At 44.1% G+C, this 22,058-nt stretch overlaps 1 protein-coding gene across 2 annotated transcripts in view; it reads right to left on the reverse strand.

Annotated features, from left to right (window-relative positions):
• Window positions 1-22,058, reverse strand: part of LOC137347289 (E3 ubiquitin-protein ligase HECW1-like) — a 630,030-nt gene that overhangs the window by 244,774 nt on the left and 363,198 nt on the right. Inside the window, exon 10 of one of the 2 annotated variants that reach the window (XM_068011674.1) lies at window positions 7,613-7,714. The exons of the other annotated variant lie outside the window; for it this stretch is intronic. Within the exon in view, the coding sequence (XP_067867775.1) occupies window positions 7,613-7,714 (102 nt within the window). The remainder of the gene's footprint in view (window positions 1-7,612; window positions 7,715-22,058) is intronic. 2 annotated transcript variants of the gene reach the window in all.

Raw genomic sequence — 22,058 nt, forward strand, 5'->3', positions numbered from 1 at the left:
GCAGGGGCTTGTGAGGGGAGGTGATGGGAATTATGTAGGATGGTTAGGGAACAAAAAATATCTAGGAGGGGGGCTGGAAAATACCAGGAGGATCGGCCCAGACCTGGTGAAGGAGCAGGATATAAAATCTGCTACTGCTTAAATGGGCAATGGTACCAGTAAAAGAAGCAGGCAATCTGAGCACAAAGGATGATAGTCAGATCAACGAAACGTGTGGCAAACTTCAAGGAATTAGACTTGTATGATCTTAAAATAGAGATATGGAACAGCCTGTTTGTTGTGAAGTGCTGGAGATCTGCTAAAGATGTGGTACTGATTCTGTGAATGTGAATGTGAAAGTGCCACCTCCTTGAATGCCAGAAATCATGTTCAGTGCAGGAATAAGTTTAACGATTTCACCAGAGCTGTTAAAGTAAACTGTCTTCATTCCACCCCCCCCCCCCCCCCACCCCCCCCACAACAACCCCCGACTCTTCTTGGCAGCCTCTTTATACTTGTGACATATCTTCATTAAATACCTTCATGGCATCAGAGAATTGAGAGGTAGTAGTGGGTCCAACAGTGGGAATGAGGAACATCTGCAGAAATGGACCATGTGACTTTTCCAGACAGCCCCCTCCAACATCTGCTCACGTAAATATCAGAATGCAGGACCAGGTTGTTTGGCAATGCTACCTGCTGAAGAGTTTGCCAGGAACCCACAACCCCCGAGAAAAGGGCCATTTCAGTTCCACAAGACTCCTGATAACACAGCAGAGCCAAGCACTGGTGTCCCTGCCTGACGTTTTTTGAACAAAAACGGTAAATTTCAATCCATTTTCTTGATATATATTTGTGAAAGGAAGAAAAACTTGTTTTATACTCTAAGAAATATTGAGGAAATACTATCATTGTAAATTAATTTTCCTACACAATGAGAGTCATTCAGGTTTCTTATGCTTCAATTGTTCCTATATTGTGAACATAGAAATATATAGAAGTTACAACACAGAAACAGGGCATTCAGCCTTAACCCTTCACACAAGCAAACAGTTCTAATCGCATTTATCCATCCTGTTCCCATATCCCTTCAACCTCTTTTCCTTCATCCAGCTAGCTTTAATGTTCACCTATCCATAGTTTCTGCCTCAACCATTAACCCTGTAAGTGAATTTCACAGCCTGACAACTCTGTGCAAAGAGATTTCTCCAACCCTTTGTTCCACATTTATTATAGTTAACATTATATCTATAGCCCCTCATTCTTGACTCCCCCCCCCCCCAAAGTATTGGAAACAACTGTTTCTATTTACCTTGTTCCATCCTTTCATAATTTTAAACACTTAGATCTAATCAGCCCTTAATCTACACCGTTCATATGAAAAAGACCCAATATTTCAAATCTTTTGAGGTGTGTTTCCTTGTACCAGTCTGCGCTGCATCATCCTAAAGTTTCATAGGAACAATAGTAGGCCATTCAGTCCCTCATGCCTGTTCCAACTTTCTATTAGATCATGGCTGATCTGTATCTTAGTTCCATTACCTGCCTTGTTTCCATATTTCTTAAACCCATTGTCTAACAAAACTCTACCAATCTCAGTTCTGAAATTTTCAATTGACCTACCCTTTGTGTGAAGATGTGCTTCCTGACATCACCCCTGAACAGCTTAGCTTTAATTTTAAGGTTGTGCCCTCTTATGCTGGACTCCCCGACCAGAGGAAAGTTTTTCTCTATCGACCTTAATAATCCATTTACTCATTTTAAACATCCAAATTATATCATCTCTTAATTTTCTATACTCTTTATCTTAACTATCCTTTCTACAGTGTGGAGTCCCAAACTGCATGCAATACTCTACGTGAAGTCTTACTAATATTTTATACAGATCCATCTCTTAAAATTTACTTTCTATATCTATTGTGATAAAATCTAGATTATCAGCAATTTTTACAGCCTTATCAATCTGAGGTGCTACCTTTAATGTCCTGTGAATATGTAACCACAAGTTGCTCTGCTCTTCCACAGCACCAAGCCTACTTTAATTCAGGATTTAGGATTCTTAGTTCACATACTGCAAATTCTTAAACAAAGCCTATGAAATTCAGAAAAGCCAATGAACACCGTCAAAAAAGCGAACACCAAAAAGATGGCAGCTCTATAAAAAAATGTACAACTAAAAAGCAGCCCTGAATAAACTAAATGTGATCAAGAACACTACTTCAAGGTAATGGAACAAGTTAAGATCCTTATTATTACTTTGGCTTTAAGAAATACTGGCTGGGATTTTATCCGGCTGATGGGGGTCTTGACATCCGGCAAAAATGCCGCCATGAACACTACGTTGCTCCTTCTGTGGGAGGCCCACTGAATCAAGTGCCAATGAGGCACTGAAGTTGAAAGCAGCGGGCCTTCCATGGGATCAAGGACCCCAGCGATGGAAGTCCCACCTCTAAGAGCTGCCAGCCAATCAGAGGACGGCACCTCTTTAACTGAGCAGCACCACCACGGAGGCAGCAGTTGCTGCCAGTGGAGCACCCACCAGAGGCCCAGGAGCGGCACTGGACCCAGGCCACAGGTAGGTCAGGAGGGGTCTCACAGGCTGGGGGTCATGGGAGAGGGGGTTGTGGGGGAGGGGTCAGCAGCAAGGGTAAGGGGGTGCTCTCAGCAGGGCCTCCCTTCATGATGCCAGGTCCCTCATTTAGGCATTAAGTGTCTTTTAAAGAGGGAAACACCCACCCCCAGAGCTGGAACCGGCAAGCCATTCTCGCCATGCGGTGACAGGCCCGCCTGCCCGCCACTCGGCTAATTGCAGCGGCGGTGGGATGAGGCTCTTAATTTGCCATGATTGTCCAGCTAAGGACATCAATTGGCAGCAGGATGGGAAGGCTTTCCCACCCCGGACTTAATTTTGGTGGAAGCGGGAAGGTGGCGGGGGCCCAGCCCCCGCCACCATCCCACCTGATTACATGCTCTCCTTGCCTTCAAACCTACCATGGGGGAGAGCATAAAATTCCCCCCACGATTACTGTTTTGGAACCAAATTCTACAATTTAGTTTGTTTCTCTGTGAAAATTGAAACAATGTGGCCTTATGTATGGCATATAAAGAGAAATACTGTAGCTAGTGAGATTACAATGGGACATAAACCTGTCATGACGTAAACAGCAACTGCACCCAATATTTCATCAGTCATATGGTAGGATAGAAACTAAAGTACATAAAAGTGCAAAGTTGCATCCTGTCCACTTTTGAGCCTTTTTTGTCGCACTGTTAGCAGCACTTGCACAGCATCTACTAAAATAGCTTTTCTGACTCTGGCTGACTGTCTTGGATAGAGTGGTTTCTGAATGTGGGTAACATAGGTTGAAATTGTTCTGTTTTAAAATGCCAAATGTTGAATGGCAGCTGCTCCCATACCGATGCAATCCTGTGAAGCAGGGATGTCTGCTTGGCCAGGATTATAGATGCACAATGCCAAGCAATGGAAAGCGAGGTGGAAGAAAGCATAGGGCAGGTGAGGGCCATGGGGGACAAATTAGCAGAGCTGCTGGGAAATTGACTGAGTAAACCAAATCCTGGGATGTAATTAGAGACAGGACAGGACAGGACAATGAATGTTCCAGGCTACCTGTTAATCAACAATAGTAGCCAGTCCAAGATTCAAAGCTTGAATCATACAATCAGAAACAAGCTCATTCATGCTGCTCTCCCTGAGTGTATCTCTCAAACTAGTAATAAACCACGCAGTGAAGTGAAAATATATTTCACATGCTTTTACCACATGGTGATCTAAGCAAACCGTGTCTATGCTAATGATCTCTGCCGAGTAAAATAAATTACCAGCTAGACTTCCAATGTCTGAAGAATCAGGGCCTGAGCAATGTTCTGCTAGCTTGGGAACAGAAGCCTGTTATGAATTGTATTCATTGTTGAACTCTAGGGGCCTGTGTAAATTTGATCACCATGTAATACAGAACAGACTAATTCATCTTGTGCATGCATTTTTTTCATAATTTATTAAACTGCCCAGTTTGCAAATCAAACAGCTACTTTTGCACGTTATAACAAACAACATGAAAAAAGGAAAGAAGGTACCAGCCCTTCGCTTTGCAAGCTGGAACGTCAGAACTATGTGTCCTGGCCTGTCGGAAGACCTTACACAAATCAACGATTCTCGGAAGACCGCCATCATTAACAACGAGCTCAGTAGACTCAATGTGGACATTGCAGCACTTCAGGAGACTCGCCTCCCCGCGAGTGGCTCTCTAGCAGAGCAAGACTACACCTTCTTCTGGCAGGGCAGGGATCCTGAAGAACCAAGACAGCATGGAGTGGGCTTCGCCATCAGAAACTCCTTGCTCAGCATGATAGAGCCTCCCTCAAATGGCTCGGAACGCATACTGTCCATCCGACTGCTCACCACCTCTGGTCCAGTACACCTACTCAGCATCTATGCTCCAACACTCTGTTCCGCACCTGAAGCTAAAGACCAGTTCTATGAACAACTCCATAACATCATTAGCAGCATCCCCAACACCGAACACCTATTCCTGCTGGGGGACTTTAATGCCAGGGTTGGGGCCGACCATGACTCATGGCCCTCCTGCCTTGGGCGCTATGGCGTTGGAAGGATGAATGAGAACGGGCAGAGACTGCTTGAGTTGTGTACCTATCATAACCTCTGCATCACCAACTCGTTCTTTCACACTAAACCCTGTCACCAGGTTTCATGGAGGCACCCAAGATCACGTCGTTGGCACCAGCTAGACCTCATTGTCACAAGGCGAGCCGCCTTAAACAGTGTTCAAATCACACGCAGCTTCCACAGTGCGGACTGCGACACCGACCACTCCCTGGTGTGCAGCAAGGTTAGACTCAGACCAAAGAAGTTGCATCATTCCAAGCAGAAGGGCCACCCGCGCATCAACACGAGCAGAATTTCTCACCCACAGCTGTTACAAAAATTTCTAAATTCACTTGTAACAGCCCTTCAAAACACTCCCACAGGGGATGCTGAGACCAAGTGGGCCCACATCAGAGACGCCATCTATGAGTCAGCTTTGACCACCTACGGCAAAAGTGCGAAGAGAAATGCAGACTGGTTTCAATCTCATAATGAAGAGCTGGAACCTGTCATAGCCACTAAGCGCATTGCACTTTTGAACTACAAGAAAGCCCCCAGCGATTTAACATCCGCAGCACTTAAAGCAGCCAGAAGTACTGCACAAAGAACAGCTAGGCGTTGCGCAAACGACTACTGGCAACACCTATGCAGTCATATTCAGCTGGCCTCAGACACCGGAAACATCAGAGGAATGTATGATGGCATGAAGAGAGCTCTTGGGCCAACCATCAAGAAGATCACCCCCCTCAAATCTAAATCGGGGGACATAATCACTGACCAACGCAAACAGATGGACCGCTGGGTTGAGCACTACCTAGAACTGTACTCCAGGGAGAATGCTGTCACTGAGACTGCCCTCAATGCAGCCCAGCCTCTACCAGTCATGGATGAGCTGGACATACAGCCAACCAAATCGGAACTCAGTGATGCCATTGATTCCCTAGCCAGCGGAAAAGCCCCTGGGAAGGACAGCATTACCCCTGAAATAATCAAGAGTGCCAAGCCTGCTATACTCTCAGCACTACATGAACTGCTATGCCTGTGCTGGGACGAGGGAGCAGTACCCCAGGACATGCGCGATGCCAACATCATCACCCTCTATAAAAACAAAGGTGACCGCGGTGACTGCAACAACTACCGTGGAATCTCCCTGCTCAGCATAGTGGGGAAAGTCTTTGCTCGAGTCGCTCTGAACAGGCTCCAGAAGCTGGCCGAGCGCGTCTACCCTGAGGCACAGTGTGGCTTTCGTGCAGAGAGATCGACTATTGACATGCTGTTCTCCCTTCGTCAGATACAGGAGAAATGCCGTGAACAACAGATGCCCCTCTACATTGCTTTCATTGATCTCACCAAAGCCTTTGACCTCGTCAGCAGACGTGGTCTCTTCAGACTACTAGAAAAGATCGGATGTCCACCAAAGCTACTAAGTATCATCACCTCATTCCATGACAATATGAAAGGCACAATTCAACATGGTGGCTCCTCATCAGAGCCCTTTCCTATCCTGAGTGGTGTGAAACAGGGCTGTGTTCTCGCACCCACACTTTTTGGGATTTTCTTCTCCCTGCTGCTTTCACATGCGTTCAAATCCTCCGAAGAAGGAATTTTCCTCCACACAAGATCAGGGGGCAGGTTGTTCAACCTTGCCCGTCTAAGAGCGAAGTCCAAAGTACGGAAAGTCCTCATCAGAGAACTCCTCTTTGCTGACGATGCTGCTTTAACATCTCACACTGAAGAATGCCTGCAGAGTCTCATCGACAGGTTTGCGTCTGCCTGCAATGAATTTGGCCTAACCATCAGCCTCAAGAAAACAAACATCATGGGGCAGGATGTCAGAAATGCTCCATCCATCAATATTGGCGACCACGCTCTGGAAGTGGTTCAAGAGTTCACCTACCTAGGCTCAACTATCACCAGTAACCTGTCTCTAGATGCAGAAATCAACAAGCGCATGGGTAAGGCTTCCACTGCTATGTTCAGACTGGCCAAGAGAGTGTGGGAAAATGGCGCACTGACACGGAACACAAAAGTCCGAGTGTATCAGGCCTGTGTCCTCAGTACCTTGCTCTACGGCAGCGAGGCCTGGACAACGTATGCCAGCCAAGAGCGACGTCTCAATTCATTCCATCTTCGCTGCCTTCGGAGAATACTTGGCATCAGGTGGCAGGACTATATCTCCAACACAGAAGTCCTTGAAGCGGCCAACATCCCCAGCTTATACACACTACTGAGTCAGCGGCGCTTGAGATGGCTTGGCCATGTGAGCCGCATGGAAGATGGCAGGATCCCCAAAGACACATTGTACAGCGAGCTCGCCACTGGTATCAGACCCACCGGCCGTCCATGTCTCCGTTATAAAGACGTCTGCAAACGCGACATGAAATCGTGTGACATTGATCACAAGTCGTGGGAGTCAGTTGCCAGCATTCGCCAGAGCTGGCGGGCAGCCATAAAGACAGGGCTAAATTGTGGCGAGTCGAAGAGACTTAGTAGTTGGCAGGAAAAAAGACAGAGGCGCAAGGGGAGAGCCAACTGTGCAACAGCCCCAACAAACAAATTTCTCTGCAGCACCTGTGGAAGAGCCTGTCACTCCAGAATTGGCCTTTATAGCCACTCCAGGCGCTGCTTCACAAACCACTGACCACCTCCAGGCGCGTATCCATTGTCTCTCGAGATAAGGAGGCCCAAAAGAAAAAGAACTCATTTTGTTTGTGAAAATGTTTTGCTGTTTGCTAAACATACAATTTGATAATCTGCGCATAACACATGTCTTAATGTGCATGCCATTCTGATATATTTGATAAAAGAAATGGAGACCTTTACTATAGACTTTGGAATTCACTCAAATCTCTCTCTCTTGTTAGGAGCTGCAAAATGTTTTCTTCATCATTTTCTAATTAACCATTTCAAACTAACGTCTCTCAATCAGTTGATTCTGAACTAATAAACTCAATATGTTTCCTGCACTGATAACACAACAGAATGATTTCAAATAAAACAAAATCTTACTGGGAGGAAGGGGCTCATCGATGGTAGGGTAACGGTTGGTGTCTTGTCTCAAAGAGCGCAGCTGACTTATTGTCTGAGCACAGTGTGGTAAAGGGTTATCACCTACAAGAGGAAAAATTTATTTTAAAAAACAATCATTTTGTTTTACATTAGAGCAATAAACTAACAGAAATTTCCTCTGTCCCACTAATGTTGTTGAAATATTGGTGCAAGTGCAAAGCTGGGAAATCATTTTTATGTTGATTTGTTGCTAACATTAGTGAGCAAAGGAAAACATACCCCGATATCTCAAATTAGCAGCATTTCAATTTTTGTTGAATTTAATTGAATTTCACAACCAGCAATGGAGTATTAAGCAACCACTTGGTAGACACACAGGGTAAAGCATGTCCAAGAAAAAAGTAGTTGTAGTTAGTGTAGACAGGAGTGAAGATTGCTTGGAAAAGTAAGTGGATTGATAGAGCCAAGAAGAAGGACGGTTGGCAACAGCTATTGGGACTCCCAGGGCTGTGTTTTCCTGCAGGTGTCAGGATCCCGACGTCGGAACCATATGCGGCACCCAAGCCCGGCATAGCCTCTGCGCACCTGCCAGAGCATCTTTACTTGATTATGGATGGCAGGCAGATCAGGGAAATGGGAGGCCCAATAGGAGGGCCTGCAGCAATGCTCAATCGGCAGACCCACCGGGAGTAGTGAGCTCTGCAGGAGAAGAGGGAGATCTAGGGGGCGCCTCAAAATGGAGGCACTCACGAAGGCCTCCCTCTTCACTGGTGGGAAAAATGACAAAATACCGTGAGGGGCCTCAAGGTGGAGGGTTGACCCCTCCAGAAGAGTGCCTGCAGCCGCTCCTGGACCCCTGTGAGCACAGCCAATTAATTCAGCCACCCATGGCCCAACAACCTCCCAGTGAGAGGCTGCTTCCGCAGTGCTGCCAGTCTCCCGACACAGCAAAGAGACTGTGCAATGCTCAGAAAGTTGCAGAGCTGGGGAAAATGGCCCTTGGCTGGGACCTTAATTGGCTTCATTGCTTGGCCCACCTCTGTGGAGTGGGCTGCCAAATTACCTGGTAGCCAACCCCTGGGAAAAGAGCATGGAGATGGGACAGCATCGGGGAACCATCCTGATGAGCTTTCCGCTACCTTCCCAGCACCCCCCACACCCCCAATCTTCAAACCCATCTCCACAGGGCTGGGAAAATTCAGCCATAAATCTTAGAGTTAAGGGACAAGCAAACTTATATACAGTGCAAATGCTGATAATCACAGCACATGCTACATTAGAACCAGTCAATTATTTATTATCGGCCTAAACCTATTCATGATCATCAAACATTCTAATGCTGCTGTTGGCCAGCTGGGCTTAGCAGATAGAAAATCAGATGATAGACAAAATAGATAATTTTCATAGACCTCCAAGCAGTAACTTAGATACCAGCACTTAGAGGAGGTCAGGTAGTTTATCTGCCAAGTCTCTTTACAGGAAGATAGTGATTGGTGGAGGAAGACCAAATCAAATTTTACTGATTATTTAACCTATACCAACTTTAGTTTGTATGACAGCAGACTAAATTCAGAACCCTTACAACTTGCAGAGACAATATATTTATATCATATATACTTTTTAAAAAATAAATAAGAATTCTTTTGTGTGTTTGCATGCTCATTAAGAAAAGAAAGACTTGCATTTATATAGCACCTTTCATGACTACAGAACATCCCAAAGTGATTTACAGTCTTTGTGAAGTATTGTCACTGTTGTAATGTTGGAAACACGGCACCCAATTTGCAAACAACAAGCTCCCGTAAATAGCAATGTGATAATGAGATCATCTGTTTTATTGATTTTGGTTGAGGGATAAATATTGGCCAAGATTCTGCAAGAACTCCCCAGCTCTTCTTCAAATAGTGCAGTGGGATCTTTTACATTCACCTGAGAGGGCCAACAAGGCTTCAGTTTAACATCACATCTGAATGACAGCACCTCTGACACTGCAGTGCTCCCTTAGTACTGTACAGAAGTGCCACTTTAGGATTATGTGCCCAAATTTCTGGATTGGGGTTTGAACCAACAAACTTCTTGATTCAGGGGCGCGAGAGCTACCATTGACCCAAGGCAGATACCTACATTAAGGTGAGGGCTGTGAGTGCTGGTGAATGCTAATCATTTTGGGCACTCAGTGCCAGTATTAAACTCTCCCAGATCAGGTATAGTACAGCTATGTATGTGTAAAGCTCCCTTTATTTTGCTAACTTGCCTCAACCCCACCCTCTGAAAAGTGTCTGCACCATTTCTCCCACTGGCCATTTTATGGCCATTGAGATCAACAATTCATCCCAAATTAGGAACATTTTTCTGCTGCAGGCTCTGGGATTGGATGGACACTATAGCAAAGCCTTTTCGGCAGCAAATGGAAGCTTCCATTCATCAGTCTGAACTGGAATTGAACACAGGTCCCAGAGTGAAAGGCCACTGCAAAATTAGTCTTTTTGATATTTTTGTGCCTGTGCACTAGCTTTTAGTGATTTATCTGGACAAACACCTATATATTACTCAAAGTTAACAAGTCACCCACTCCAGATGTGATGCTTCCCTGGTTGGTGAGGGAAATTTGAGAGGAGATAGCAGAAGTCCTGGCCACAATCTTTCAATCCCCCTTGGATATTGAAGTGGTGTCAAAAGACTGGAGGACTGCAAATCTTACACTCCACCCCTACATGCCCCTCCCTCCTCCCCCCATCCCCCACTGTTCTAAAAAACAAAATAAAGTTGGTAATTACAGGCCAATCAGTCTAACGTCAGTGGTGGAAAAACTATTTGAGAGCATTATCCAGTAAAAATTAATTCTCGCTTGGAAAAGTATGGATTAATAAGGGACAAGCAGCATGGATTTGTTAAAGGCAAATCGTGTTTGATTAATCTGAATGGGTTATTTGATGAAGTAACAGAAAAGAAGTTAAGGAAAGCATCAAACCTAAGGAAAAAGCATATCATTGCGCAAAGATGAGTGGCAGGTCAGATGATTAGTCAGAATATAAAGAACAGCAGAGAATGACTAAAAGGTTAATCGGGAGAAAGAAATTAGAGTATGAGAGGAAGCTAGCTAGAAATGTGAAAATGGATAGTAAGAGTTTATACAGGTATTTAGAAAGGAAAAGATTAAGTAAAGTGAGTACTGATCCTCTAGAGAGTGAAAATGGGGAGCTAATAGTAGATAATAAGGAAATGGCGGATGAAATGAACAAATATTTTGCTTCTGTCTTCACTATAGAGGATACAAAAACATTCCAGTAATAGCTGTAAATCAGGCGGTGGAAGGAAGAGAGCAACTTGGTGAAATTACTATCACCAAGGAAGCAGTACTGAGCAAACTGATGGAGCTGCGGGCTGACAAGTCCCCGGGTCCTGATGGACTTCATCCTTGGGTCTTAAAAGAGGTGGCTAATGAGGTAGTAGATGCGTTGGTGCTAATTTTTCAAAATTCGCTAGTTTCTGGAAAGGTTCCATCAGACTGGAAAGTAGCAAATATAAGAAGGGGGGAGGCAGAAAACAGGTAACTATAGGCCAGTTATCTTGTCATCTGTTGTGGGGAAGGTGTTAGAATCGATCATTAAGGAGATTGTAGCTGGGCATTTAGAAAAACTCAAGGTAATCGGGAATAGTCAGCAAGGCCTTGTGAAAGGGAAACCATGTTTCATCAAATTTCTTTTATTCATTCATGGGATGTGGGCGTCGCTGGCCAGGGCAGCATTTATTGCCCATCCCTAATTGCCCTTGAGAAGGTGGTGGTGAGCTGCCTTCTTGAACCGCTGCAGTTCATGTGGGGTAGGTACACCCACAGTGCTGTTAGGAAGGGAGTTCCAGGATTTTGACCCAGCGACAGTATAGGAACAGCGATATAGTTCCGTCAGGATGGTATGTGACTTGGAGGGGAACTTGGTGGTGTTCCCATGCATTTGCTGTCCTTGTCTTTCTAGTTGGTTGAGGTCATGGTGCTGTTTAAGGGTACTAAAAAATCGCAGAAAACTAGTTTGCAGGTACAGCAGGTGATAAGGAAGGCAAATGGAATTTTGGCATTTATTGCTAAAAGAATAGAGTATAAAAGTAGGGAAGTGTTGCTGCAACTGTACAAGGGATTAGTGAGACCACACCTGGAGGATTGTGTACAGTTTTGGTCCCCTTACTTGAGAAAGGATGTAGTTGCATTGGAGGCAGTTCACAGGAGGTTCACTAGATTGATTCCAGAGATGAGGGGTTTGTCTTATGAAGAGAGATTGAACAGTTTAGGCCTTTATTCTCAAGAGTTTAGAAGAATGAGAGGAGATCTAATTGAGGTATATAAAATGATTAAGGGGATTGATAAAGTAGATATTGGGAGGATGTTTCCTCTTGTGGGGCAATCTAGAACAAGAGGTCATAGTTTTAGGATAAGGGGTAGCATATTTAAAACAGAGATGAGGAGAAATTACTTCTCTCAAAGGGTCGTGAATCAGTGGAATTCACTACCCCAGAGTGTCTTGGATGCCGGGACATTGGGTAAATTTAAGGAGGAGATAGACAGATTTTTAGTTAGAAATGGGTTGAAGGGTTATGGAGAACAGGCAGGAAAGTGGAGTTGAGGCAGAAATGAGATCAGCCATGATCGTATTGAATGGCAGAGCAGGTTCGAGGGGCAGAATTGCCTACTCCTGCTCCTAGTTCTTGTGTTCTTATGTTCTAAGGAGCCCTGGTGCATTGCTGCAGTGGATCTTGTAGATGGTATACATTGCTGCCTCTGTGCGTCAGTGGTGGAGGGGGTGAATGTTTGTGGATGGGGTGCCAATCAAGCGGGCTGCTTTGTCCTGGATGGTGTCGAGCTTCTTGAGTGTTGTTGGAGCTGCACCCATCCAGGCAAGTGGAGAGTATTCCATCACACTCCTGACTTGTGCCTTGTAGATGGTGGACAGGCTTTGGGGAGTCAGGAGGTGAGTTACTCGCCACAGGATTCCTAGCCTCTGACCTGCTCTTGTAGCCACGGTATTTATCTGGCTACTCCAGTTCAGTTTCTGGTCAATGGTAGCCCCTAGGATGTTGATAGTGGGGGATTCAGCGACGGTAATGCCATTGAATGTCAAGGAGAGATGGTTGGATTTTCTCTTTTTGGAGATGGTCATTGCCTGGCGCTTGTGTGGCGCGAATGTTACTTGCCACTTATCAGCCCAAGCCTGGATATTGCCCAAGTCTTGCTGCATTTCTACACAGACTACTTCAGTAACTGAGGAGTTGCGAATGTCGCTGAACATTGTGCAATCATCAGCGAACATCCCCACTTCTGACCTTATGATTGAAGGAAGGTCATTGATGAAGCAGCTGAAGATGGTTGGGCCTAGGACACTACCCTGAGGAACTCCTGCGGTGATGCCCTGGAGCTCAGATGATTGACCTCCAACAACCACAACCATCTTCCTTTATGCTAGGTATGACTCCAATCAGCAGAGAGTTTTCCCCCGATTCCTACTGACCTCAGTTTTGCTAGGGCTCCTTGATGCCATACTCGGTCAAATGCTGCCTTGATGTCAAGGGCAGTCACTCTCACCTCACCTCTTGAGTTCAGCTCTTTTATTTGAGTTCTTTGAAGGAGTGACATGCGCTGTGGATAAAGGGGAGCCCGTTGATGTACTGTACTAGGATTTCCAGAAGGCATTTGACGAGATGCCACATTAAAGGTTATTGTGCAAAGTAGGAGCTCATGGTGTAAGGGGTACCATATTAGAACAGGTGGATCGTTTGTCGGCCGGCACAGACACGATTGGCCAAGTGGCCTCTTTCTGTGCCCTAAACGTTCGATGATTCTATGATTAGCATGGATGGAAGATTGGCTGGCTGGCAGAAAACAGAGAGTATGCAGAAATGGGTCCTTTTCTGATTGGCAAGATGTGACGAGTGGAATCCTGCAGGGGTCTGTGCTGGGGCATCAACTTTTTACAATTTATATCAATGACTTAGATGAGGGGAGTGATGACATGTCAGCTAAATTTGCAGATGACACGAAGATAGGTAGGAAAGTATGTTGTGATGAGGACATAAAGACTGATCTAGAAAGGTTGAGCGAGTGGGCAAAAATCTGGCAGATGGAGTATAATGTGGGAAAATGTGAAGTTGTTCACTTTGGCAGGAAGAATAAAAAAAGCAGAGTATTACTTAAACGCAGAACGACTACAGAATTCTGAGGTGCAGAGCGATCTAGGTATTCTGGTACATGAGGCACAAAAAGTTAGTATGCAGGTACAGCAAGTAATAAAGAAGGCTAATGGAATGCAATCCTTTATTACGAGAGGAATTGAAAATAAAAGTAATGATGTTATGCTTCAGTTATACAGGGCATTGATTTTTTTAATTCATTCTTGGGATGTGGGCGTCGCTGGCCAGGCCAGCATTTATTGCCCATCCCTAATTTCCCTTGAGAAGATGGTGGTGAGCTGCCTTCTGGAACCACTGCAGTCCATGTGGGGTAGGTGCACCCACAGTGCTGTTAGGAAAGGGAGTTCCAGGTTTTTGACCCAGCGACAGTAAAGGAACGGCAATATAGTTCCAAGTCAGGATGGTGTGTGACTTGCAGGGGAACATGCAGGTGGTGGTGTTCCCATGCATCAGCTGCCCTTGTTCTTCTAGGTGGTAGAGGTTGCAGGTTTGGAAGGTGCTGTTGAAGGAGCCTTGTTGTATTGCTGCAGTGCATCTTGTAGATGGTACACACTGCAACCATTGTGCATCGGTGGTGGAGGGAGTGAATGTTTGTAGATGGGGTGCCAATCAAGCAGGCTGCTTTGTCCTGGTATTGAGCTTCTTGAGTGTTGTTGGAGCTGCACCCATCCAGGCAAGTGGAGAATATTCCATCACAATCCTGATTTGAATCTTGTAGATGGTGAACTGGCTTTGGGGAGTCAGGAGATGAGTTACTCGCCGCAGGATTCCTAGCTTCTGACCTGCTCTTGTAGCCACACTATTTATATGGCTACTCCAGTTCAGCTTCTGGTCAATGGTAACCCCCCGTGAGGGATACAGCGATCGTAATGCCATTCAATGTTAAGGGGAGATGGTTAGATTCTCTCTTGTTTGAGATGGTCATTGCCTGGCACTTGTGTGGTGCGAATGTTACTTGCCATTTATCAGCCCAAGCCTGGATATTGTCCAGGTCTTCTGCATTTCGACACGGACTGCTTCAGTATCTGAGGAGTCGCGAATGGTGCTGAACATTGCACAATCATCAGCGAACATCCCCACTTCTGACCTTATGATTGAAGGTCATTGATGAAGCAGCTGAAGATGGTTGGGCCTAGGATGCCTACCCTGATGAACTCCTGCAGTGATGTCCTGGAGTTCAGATGATTGATCTCCAACAGCCACAACCATCTTCCTTTGGTGAGACCACATCTCGAATACTGCGTGCAGTTTTGGTCTCCTTATTTAAGGAAGGATATAAATGCTTTGGAGGCAGTTCAGCGGAGGTTTACTAGATTGATACCCGGAATGAGCATGTTGTCTTATGAGAAAAGGTTGGACAGACTGGACTTGTTTTCTCGGGAGTTTAGAAGAGTGAGGGGAGACTTTGATTGAAGTACATAAGATCCTGAACAGTCTTGAAAAGGCTGAAATGGAAAGGATGTTTCCTCTTGTGGGTGAGTCCAGAACTAGGAAGCACTGCTTTAAAATTAGAGGTCGCCCTTTTAGGACAAAGATGAGGAGAAATATTTTCTCTCAATGGGTTGTACGATTTTGGAACACTCTGCCTCAGAAGGTGGTGGAGGCGGGGCCATTGAATATTTTTAAGGCGGAGGTAGCTTGGTTCTTGTTAGGCAAGGGAATCAAAGGTTATCGGGAGTAGATGAGAGTGTGGAATTGAGTCAGAAACAGGTCAGCCATGATCTTATCGAATGGCAGAGCAGGCTTGAGGGGCCGAATGGCTTACTTCTGCTCCTAATTCGTATGTCCGTATGTAAATGGTTAATGAAGGTAGTGCTGTAGATATTGTATATGTGGACTTTCAAAAGGCATTAGATAAAGTACCACATAATAAGACTTATTTGTAAAATAGAAACAAATGGGATTAAAGGGATGATGATAACATGGGTATATAATTGGCTAAGGGATAGGAGTCAGGAAGTAGTGGTGAATGGCTGACTGGAGAGAAGTATACAGTGGATCCTCCAGGGGTTGGTATGCCTTTCTTGTCATATATAAATGATGTTGACTTGGGTTTAGGAGTACAGTTTTGAAGTTTGTGGACAATACAAAACTTGGCAATGTAGTAAAGAGTGAAAATGACAGTAGCAGAATTCAGGAGGACACAGATAGTGAAATGGGCAGAGACATGGCAGATGCAGTTTAATGCAGATAAGTGTGAGGTGATGCAGTTTGGGAGAAAAATCATGGAGAAGCAGTATAATCTAAATGGTACTATTTTAAGGGGGATGCAAGAACAGAGTGACCTGGGCTGCATAATTTCAACATCATTGAAGGTGGCAGGGTAAGCTGATAAGGTGGTTAAGAAACTATATGGGATATTTGACTTTGTAAATAGGGGCATTGAATACAAAAACATGCTAATTCTTTACAAATCACTAGTTAGGCCTCAGCTGGAGTATTGTGTTCATTTCTGGGTGCCACACTTTAGGAAGGACATTAAGGCCTCGGAGAAGGTACAGAGGAGGTTTACCAGAATATCACCAGTGTTATGATCCTGTAGTTTTTTTTCGGGAAGAATGCGGTGTGCCTTTAAGGCTGGAAAGGGAGCAGTATTGCTTTAAGGCATCAAGCTCTAAAAAGTGAGTCAAAGGATGCATTCTCATTGTCCTGGGATACAGCCATTTGGAGACTGTGAGTCAAAGAGTGCCTCCTCATTGCCCAGGATACAGCCATTCAAGACCAGAGATCGAGAGATACATTGTCACAATTTAATTTTGAACTGGCTTACAGTGGAACCTGACTGTTCTAACTCAGAGACACAGACAGACAGCTGGGCTAGCAGGAACGGAACAGAGATTTCTGATCATTTAAACTGAAGGAAGGGAAGTTAGACTGTGACAATCTTTTATCCCTCAAGAAATTCTAAAGCCAAATTGATTCATGAAAAAGTGTTTGCAAGTTGTTAATTGTTGAAATTCATCACTGGAGAAGGAAAGCATCAATTTCAACTTCTGAATTAGACTACAGACTGTTCTACTGTTGAAGAACCTTTTTTCCCCCATCGGATGGCTGTGAAGACTTCAAGCAACCTTGGACTGTTCCACATCCGTCAGGAGTGTAAATCTGCAAGGACTCTAATTTTTTCTATTTTAAATGTTGTTTATATCTTAGTAGTGTTTAAGAATTTAGTTTTTCTAATTAAATAGTTAATTTGTTGATTTAAAGACACCTGGTTTGGTTAGCCTTATTCGGGGGTTAATAAATGGTATAATTTGGCTGTGTGTTTCTTTAATTGGGAAAGTTTAAAATGATATGTTAGGTGATCTGTGGAGGGACAGGATTGAATTAACAGTGCGTTTCTCCCACCACAATCAGAATCGTATATTTTGATTGGGGGCTTTGACTGGAGTGGTCGGTCGTAACACCAGGGATGAGAGACTTCAGTTATGTGGAGAAATTGGAGCAGCTGGGATTATTCTCCTTAAAGCAGAGAAAGTTAATGGGTGACTTAGCAAGCTACTCCATTGTCATAGAGTAATACAGCAGCGAAACAGGCCCTTCGGCCCACTGAGTCCGTGCCAACCATCAACCACCCATTTATACTAAACCTACATTAATCCCATTTTCCCTCTCACATCCCCATCTTCCCTCAATTCTCCTACCACCTACCTACACCAGGGGCAATTTTTACAATGGCCAATTTTCCTATCAACTCGCAAGTCTTTGGCATGTGGGAGGAAACCCACAGGGTCACAGGGAGAATTCCACACAGGCAGTACCCAGAACCGAACCCGGGTCGCTAGAGCTGTGAGGCTGTGGTGCTAACCATTGCGCCACTGTGCCTTAATAAACATATTTAAAATAATAAAGGGTTTTGATTGAGCACGTAGGGAGAAACTGCTTCTTCTGTCAAGTCAGTTGGTAACCTAAGGTTACAGATTTAAAATAATTGATAAAAGATAGAAAGGAAATGAGAAGAAATTTCTTCTCATAGGAGGTTGTTAAGTTCTGGAATGCACTACCTGAAAGTATGGTGGAATCAGATTCCATAGGAATTTTCAAGAGACAATTGGACATGTACTTAAAAAGGAGTAGTCTGCAGCATTATTAGGGAAAGTGTTGTGGTATGGGATTAAATATGACAGCTCTTTCAAAGAGCCAGCACAGATTGTGTCATGCAGACCCCCACCTGCCACGAATCAGGCATATTAATTTTGTCATATGAACATTGATTTTAAACTGTTGTTGGCGTGAAGAAATGACTCATTTGAAGATCAACAGACACTGGGCTGGAAGGACATTTGCACACTAAGAGATGCTGCTTATGGAGACAAAGGACTACTTCCCTGCCCCAATTAACCCAAATAGATTTTGATCACCAGATATTGACGGTGTAAGGAAGCACATTCCAGGGCCTGCTAAGATGATACAATCCACAAAGCCAGGACTGGTTAAACCAGCTGGTCATCTGACTAACTGGCTGGTACAGATTTTTTGAACTAGCCACAGGACAGTTTGAATTCGGAAAGTTTGTGTTTGAGCTCGAAGCTGGAACAAGGAAGCGTCTCTTTCTCTCTCACTTTCTCCCAAGGCACTGGACCCATGGAAGACACGTAAACCTCAAGAGAGAAAAGATTCCTACGTCGGAACAAGTAGAAGCGTGAACTGGGCCCCAATGAATAGCAGGACTGACCGGCAACCAAAGACTTGAACTTAAAACCATTGAACTTAAAGGACTGTAACTACCAGATATTGCCTCAAACTTTTCCTCTTTATTCCTTCTACTTTTTCTGTCTCTATCTGCTTGTGTGTTTATCATGTATACATGCCAGTGTGGTCACATCGCATATTCGTAGTCATTAACTGGATTAGAGTTTAAGATTAATAAACTTCCACCTTTCTTGTTTAAATCTAAGGAAACCTGTCTGATTTCTTTGTATTACAATTGGAGCAGTGAACAAGGATTCACTGAGAGGGAGCTAAAAACAGTGTTTCTAAAATTAAACTCTTATGGTTAAACCAGGCAAAGGCTAAGAGGGAACACCTAGACCTTCTCACCTGATCATAACAATTGTTATATATTTGGTTCTTTATGCTGCCACCATATAGAGTCTAGCCAGAGAGGTTCTTAGACTGTATTGTTTAAACATTAATCTATACTATAACACTATATACACTCCACACTAGCCTGTGTGTCTCCTTCAAAAGCCAAGCTGTAACTGTTCTCGAGTCTCGCCAACATGATCTCTTTGCTTATCATGGTGGGCGGTAATATTTGCGTTCTCTCAAGATTAACCCTTTGAAACCCTTATACTACAAGGATGACAGGCCGAGCGGCCTCCTTCTGTCTGTGATTCTATCCCTTTGCTCCTCCACAGCTCCTAGCCTCACACCCTGAAGAATATATTCCAATTTGCCTTTCTCAGATCCAAAATCAAGACCTCACTCTGCACCAATTTGAACTCTACCTACCATAGTTTTGCCAACCCACTCTGTCTATGTCCTGTTGTAACTTCCTGTTCCCATCTACACAACTGACTGTGTCTCCTAAATTAGGGGCCTCTGCACATTTAGATATACAACTCTCTTAATATATTTGTGAAAAGCTGAGGTCCAGTGCAGATCCCTGGGGAACATCATGGGTCACATCCTGCCAATCAAAAAGCATTCCCTTCATCCCTACACTCCCTCCCAACCAGTTACCAACCCACGTCACAAGGACGTTTTACTGATTCGCAAAGGGGAGGACAAATCGGGCTTCTGTTGTCTTAGATAAATTTAATCTCAATCACGACTTCAAGGAATTCAAGGATAATAAAACCAGAGGACAAGTTGAAATTGGTGCAAGGAGAATTTAACACAATATTAGGCAGAACTTCTTCACATTAAGAGTGCCGATTGGCATGTGTATCAAAAGAGGATACTAGGGCTGTCCTACGAGTGGTTTGGCAGTGCTGTTGTTTCTGCCCCATTCCTAATGAGCATCCACCACGTAATGTAAGAAATATAGGGTTAGGAGGGTATTTAGAGGGACAAGGTTTGAAAGGGTTAAATAACTAAAGCTTTGTTTGGAATTACTGTTCTTCAAAATAAACTACTTCAGGCATTCAGATCAACAGATGACAGGCAATGGTCGTTATTGTAAGTTAAGGGAGGGGGGAGTAGTTTGAGGCATGAAGCCAACCACAGCATGATCTTTTATCACTCACTAGATGAAATCATGCATATTAGAGAACTCTTGTTAGTTGTTGAAATATAATCAAATATAATTCCCTTTTATCATTTTTCAGCATTAAAGCTTTGCCAAGTTGCAGTTTAATGTTAATATTAAGTTTGCAAGGCTACAGTTTTATTTCTCTTTTATTAGAATTAGAAAAGAGAATGATATTCAAGTTAAGGCATTTTTTAAGAGCTAGAATGTTAGTTTCAAGGCTTCCATTAACTGCTGACCAAGGTAAACTTGTAGAGAGGCTTAAATCAAAGATAAGGGAGGTCCATGCCTTGTCTCTGCCTGGACATATTTGTGTCAATCTCAATATTGGGTCAAATGGGGGTATGGAAGATAGATGATTTGATGAATTTTGCTGCAATTTAGTTTTTGAGGTGTAACTGTAGGGCTGGAGCCTTTCTCAGTATAGTGGATTTAACAAGGGGCAGCAGGCAGGTGGATGAGGATGATTTGTAGAATGCACAAGGGATGAATTAGGGAGCAACCCTACCTAAGCATGAACAGGAGTAATATAATTCTCATTTGATTATTGGAAACTGCTGCTCCAATACTGCATTACTAAATTAACTCTTACCTATACTTGAATAAAAATCTCAAGGAGACTATAAAAACGATTACAGGTGTGTCCATATTGGCATGGTGCTGCCTAAGATATTTTAATAAGGTAGCCCCACCCTGAACCCGGATAGTTCGGTAGGGCCAGAAATGGAGGTTGCAAGTACGCACATATGCTGGAAGAGCAGGACTGTTTGGGATAGAAATGTAATACTGTACCAATGTGCCTCCAGGCTTGCTGTAGTCATGTGACCTCTACCATGAGGAACTCTGACTGCAGGCAGCCATTACAGTCAGTTTCATTAAAGACAGAGTACGCACCAGACTGGTGTCCTGTGAGCTCGTAACATGGTGTCAGAGTGGAGCTGAGATTGAGAGGTGAAAAGCTGTGAGAAGCACAGCTACGGAACAAAGGCCACAGGAATGGTCAGAACTGCTAAAAGCTGCTTAAAGTAACAGGAAGCCACAGAAAAGAAGCAAAGAAACAGCTCAAAGCACAGGGTACTACAATGGCTGCAAATGTTACTCTGCCTGCGCCAGTTGAAATGAAAGGTGATTATGAAGCAGAACTGGCAGTTATTCCACTCACAGTGGCAAAATTACAAAATTGCGACAGATTTAATTAACAAACCAGAGCAGCTGGGGGGAAGAGACTGTTACAAAGTGTATACCGCCCTAAATCTTTCTGAAGAACAAAACAACGGACAGCAGAAATTTTGAAAGCCTTGAAGGCACGCTTTGAAACCCAAGTGAACATAACCTATGAACGGTATGTGTTCAATATTAGGGCTCAAGGAGAAAAAGAGTCCATTGATCAATATGTGACTGCATTAACACAGCTTGTAGAATCCTATGAATTTGTGCAACTAAAAGATGATCTAATTAATGACAGGATTGTATTAAGCATAAGAGATCCTAAAGTGAGCACACGTCTACTGAGAGAGGAGAACCTGACTCTCAGGAAAGCGATCAATGTGTGTAGAATCACTGAGGTTGTAAATCAGCAGCTAGAGCATATTTGTGACATAACAGACCAAACCTTGCCCTATGCTGATCGACATTCCGGGCCAAAAGGGCAGAAAGATCACGGACAAAGGGCAGGATGCAAATACTGCGGAGGACATCACGCACAGGAAAAGAAGACATGTCCAGCATGGTGAAAGCAATGTTCTCAATACAAGAAGCTGAATCATTTTGCACACAAGTGTTTGGCTAGAAGGAAGAACAACAACAGGTACAAATGGCCACTGGAGAGATATCAGCTGAAGATTCTGACAAATCACTATTGGTTCAGACAGGTCAATCGATGACAAATGGTTTGTGACTGTTGGAATGATGACTGCAGAAGGAGAATATCAAGTCAACATAAAGTAGCAGATAGTGTATAGGGTGAAAGTGGTACATTCTGGGAGTTGTAGTGTTCAGGATGATAATGGTACATTCTGGAAGTTGTAGTGTATAGGGTGACAGTGGTATGTTCTGGGAGTTGTAGTGTACAGGGTG

Source organism: Heterodontus francisci, chromosome 2 (assembly GCF_036365525.1).
Source record: "Heterodontus francisci isolate sHetFra1 chromosome 2, sHetFra1.hap1, whole genome shotgun sequence".
NCBI lineage: Eukaryota > Metazoa > Chordata > Chondrichthyes > Heterodontiformes > Heterodontidae > Heterodontus > Heterodontus francisci.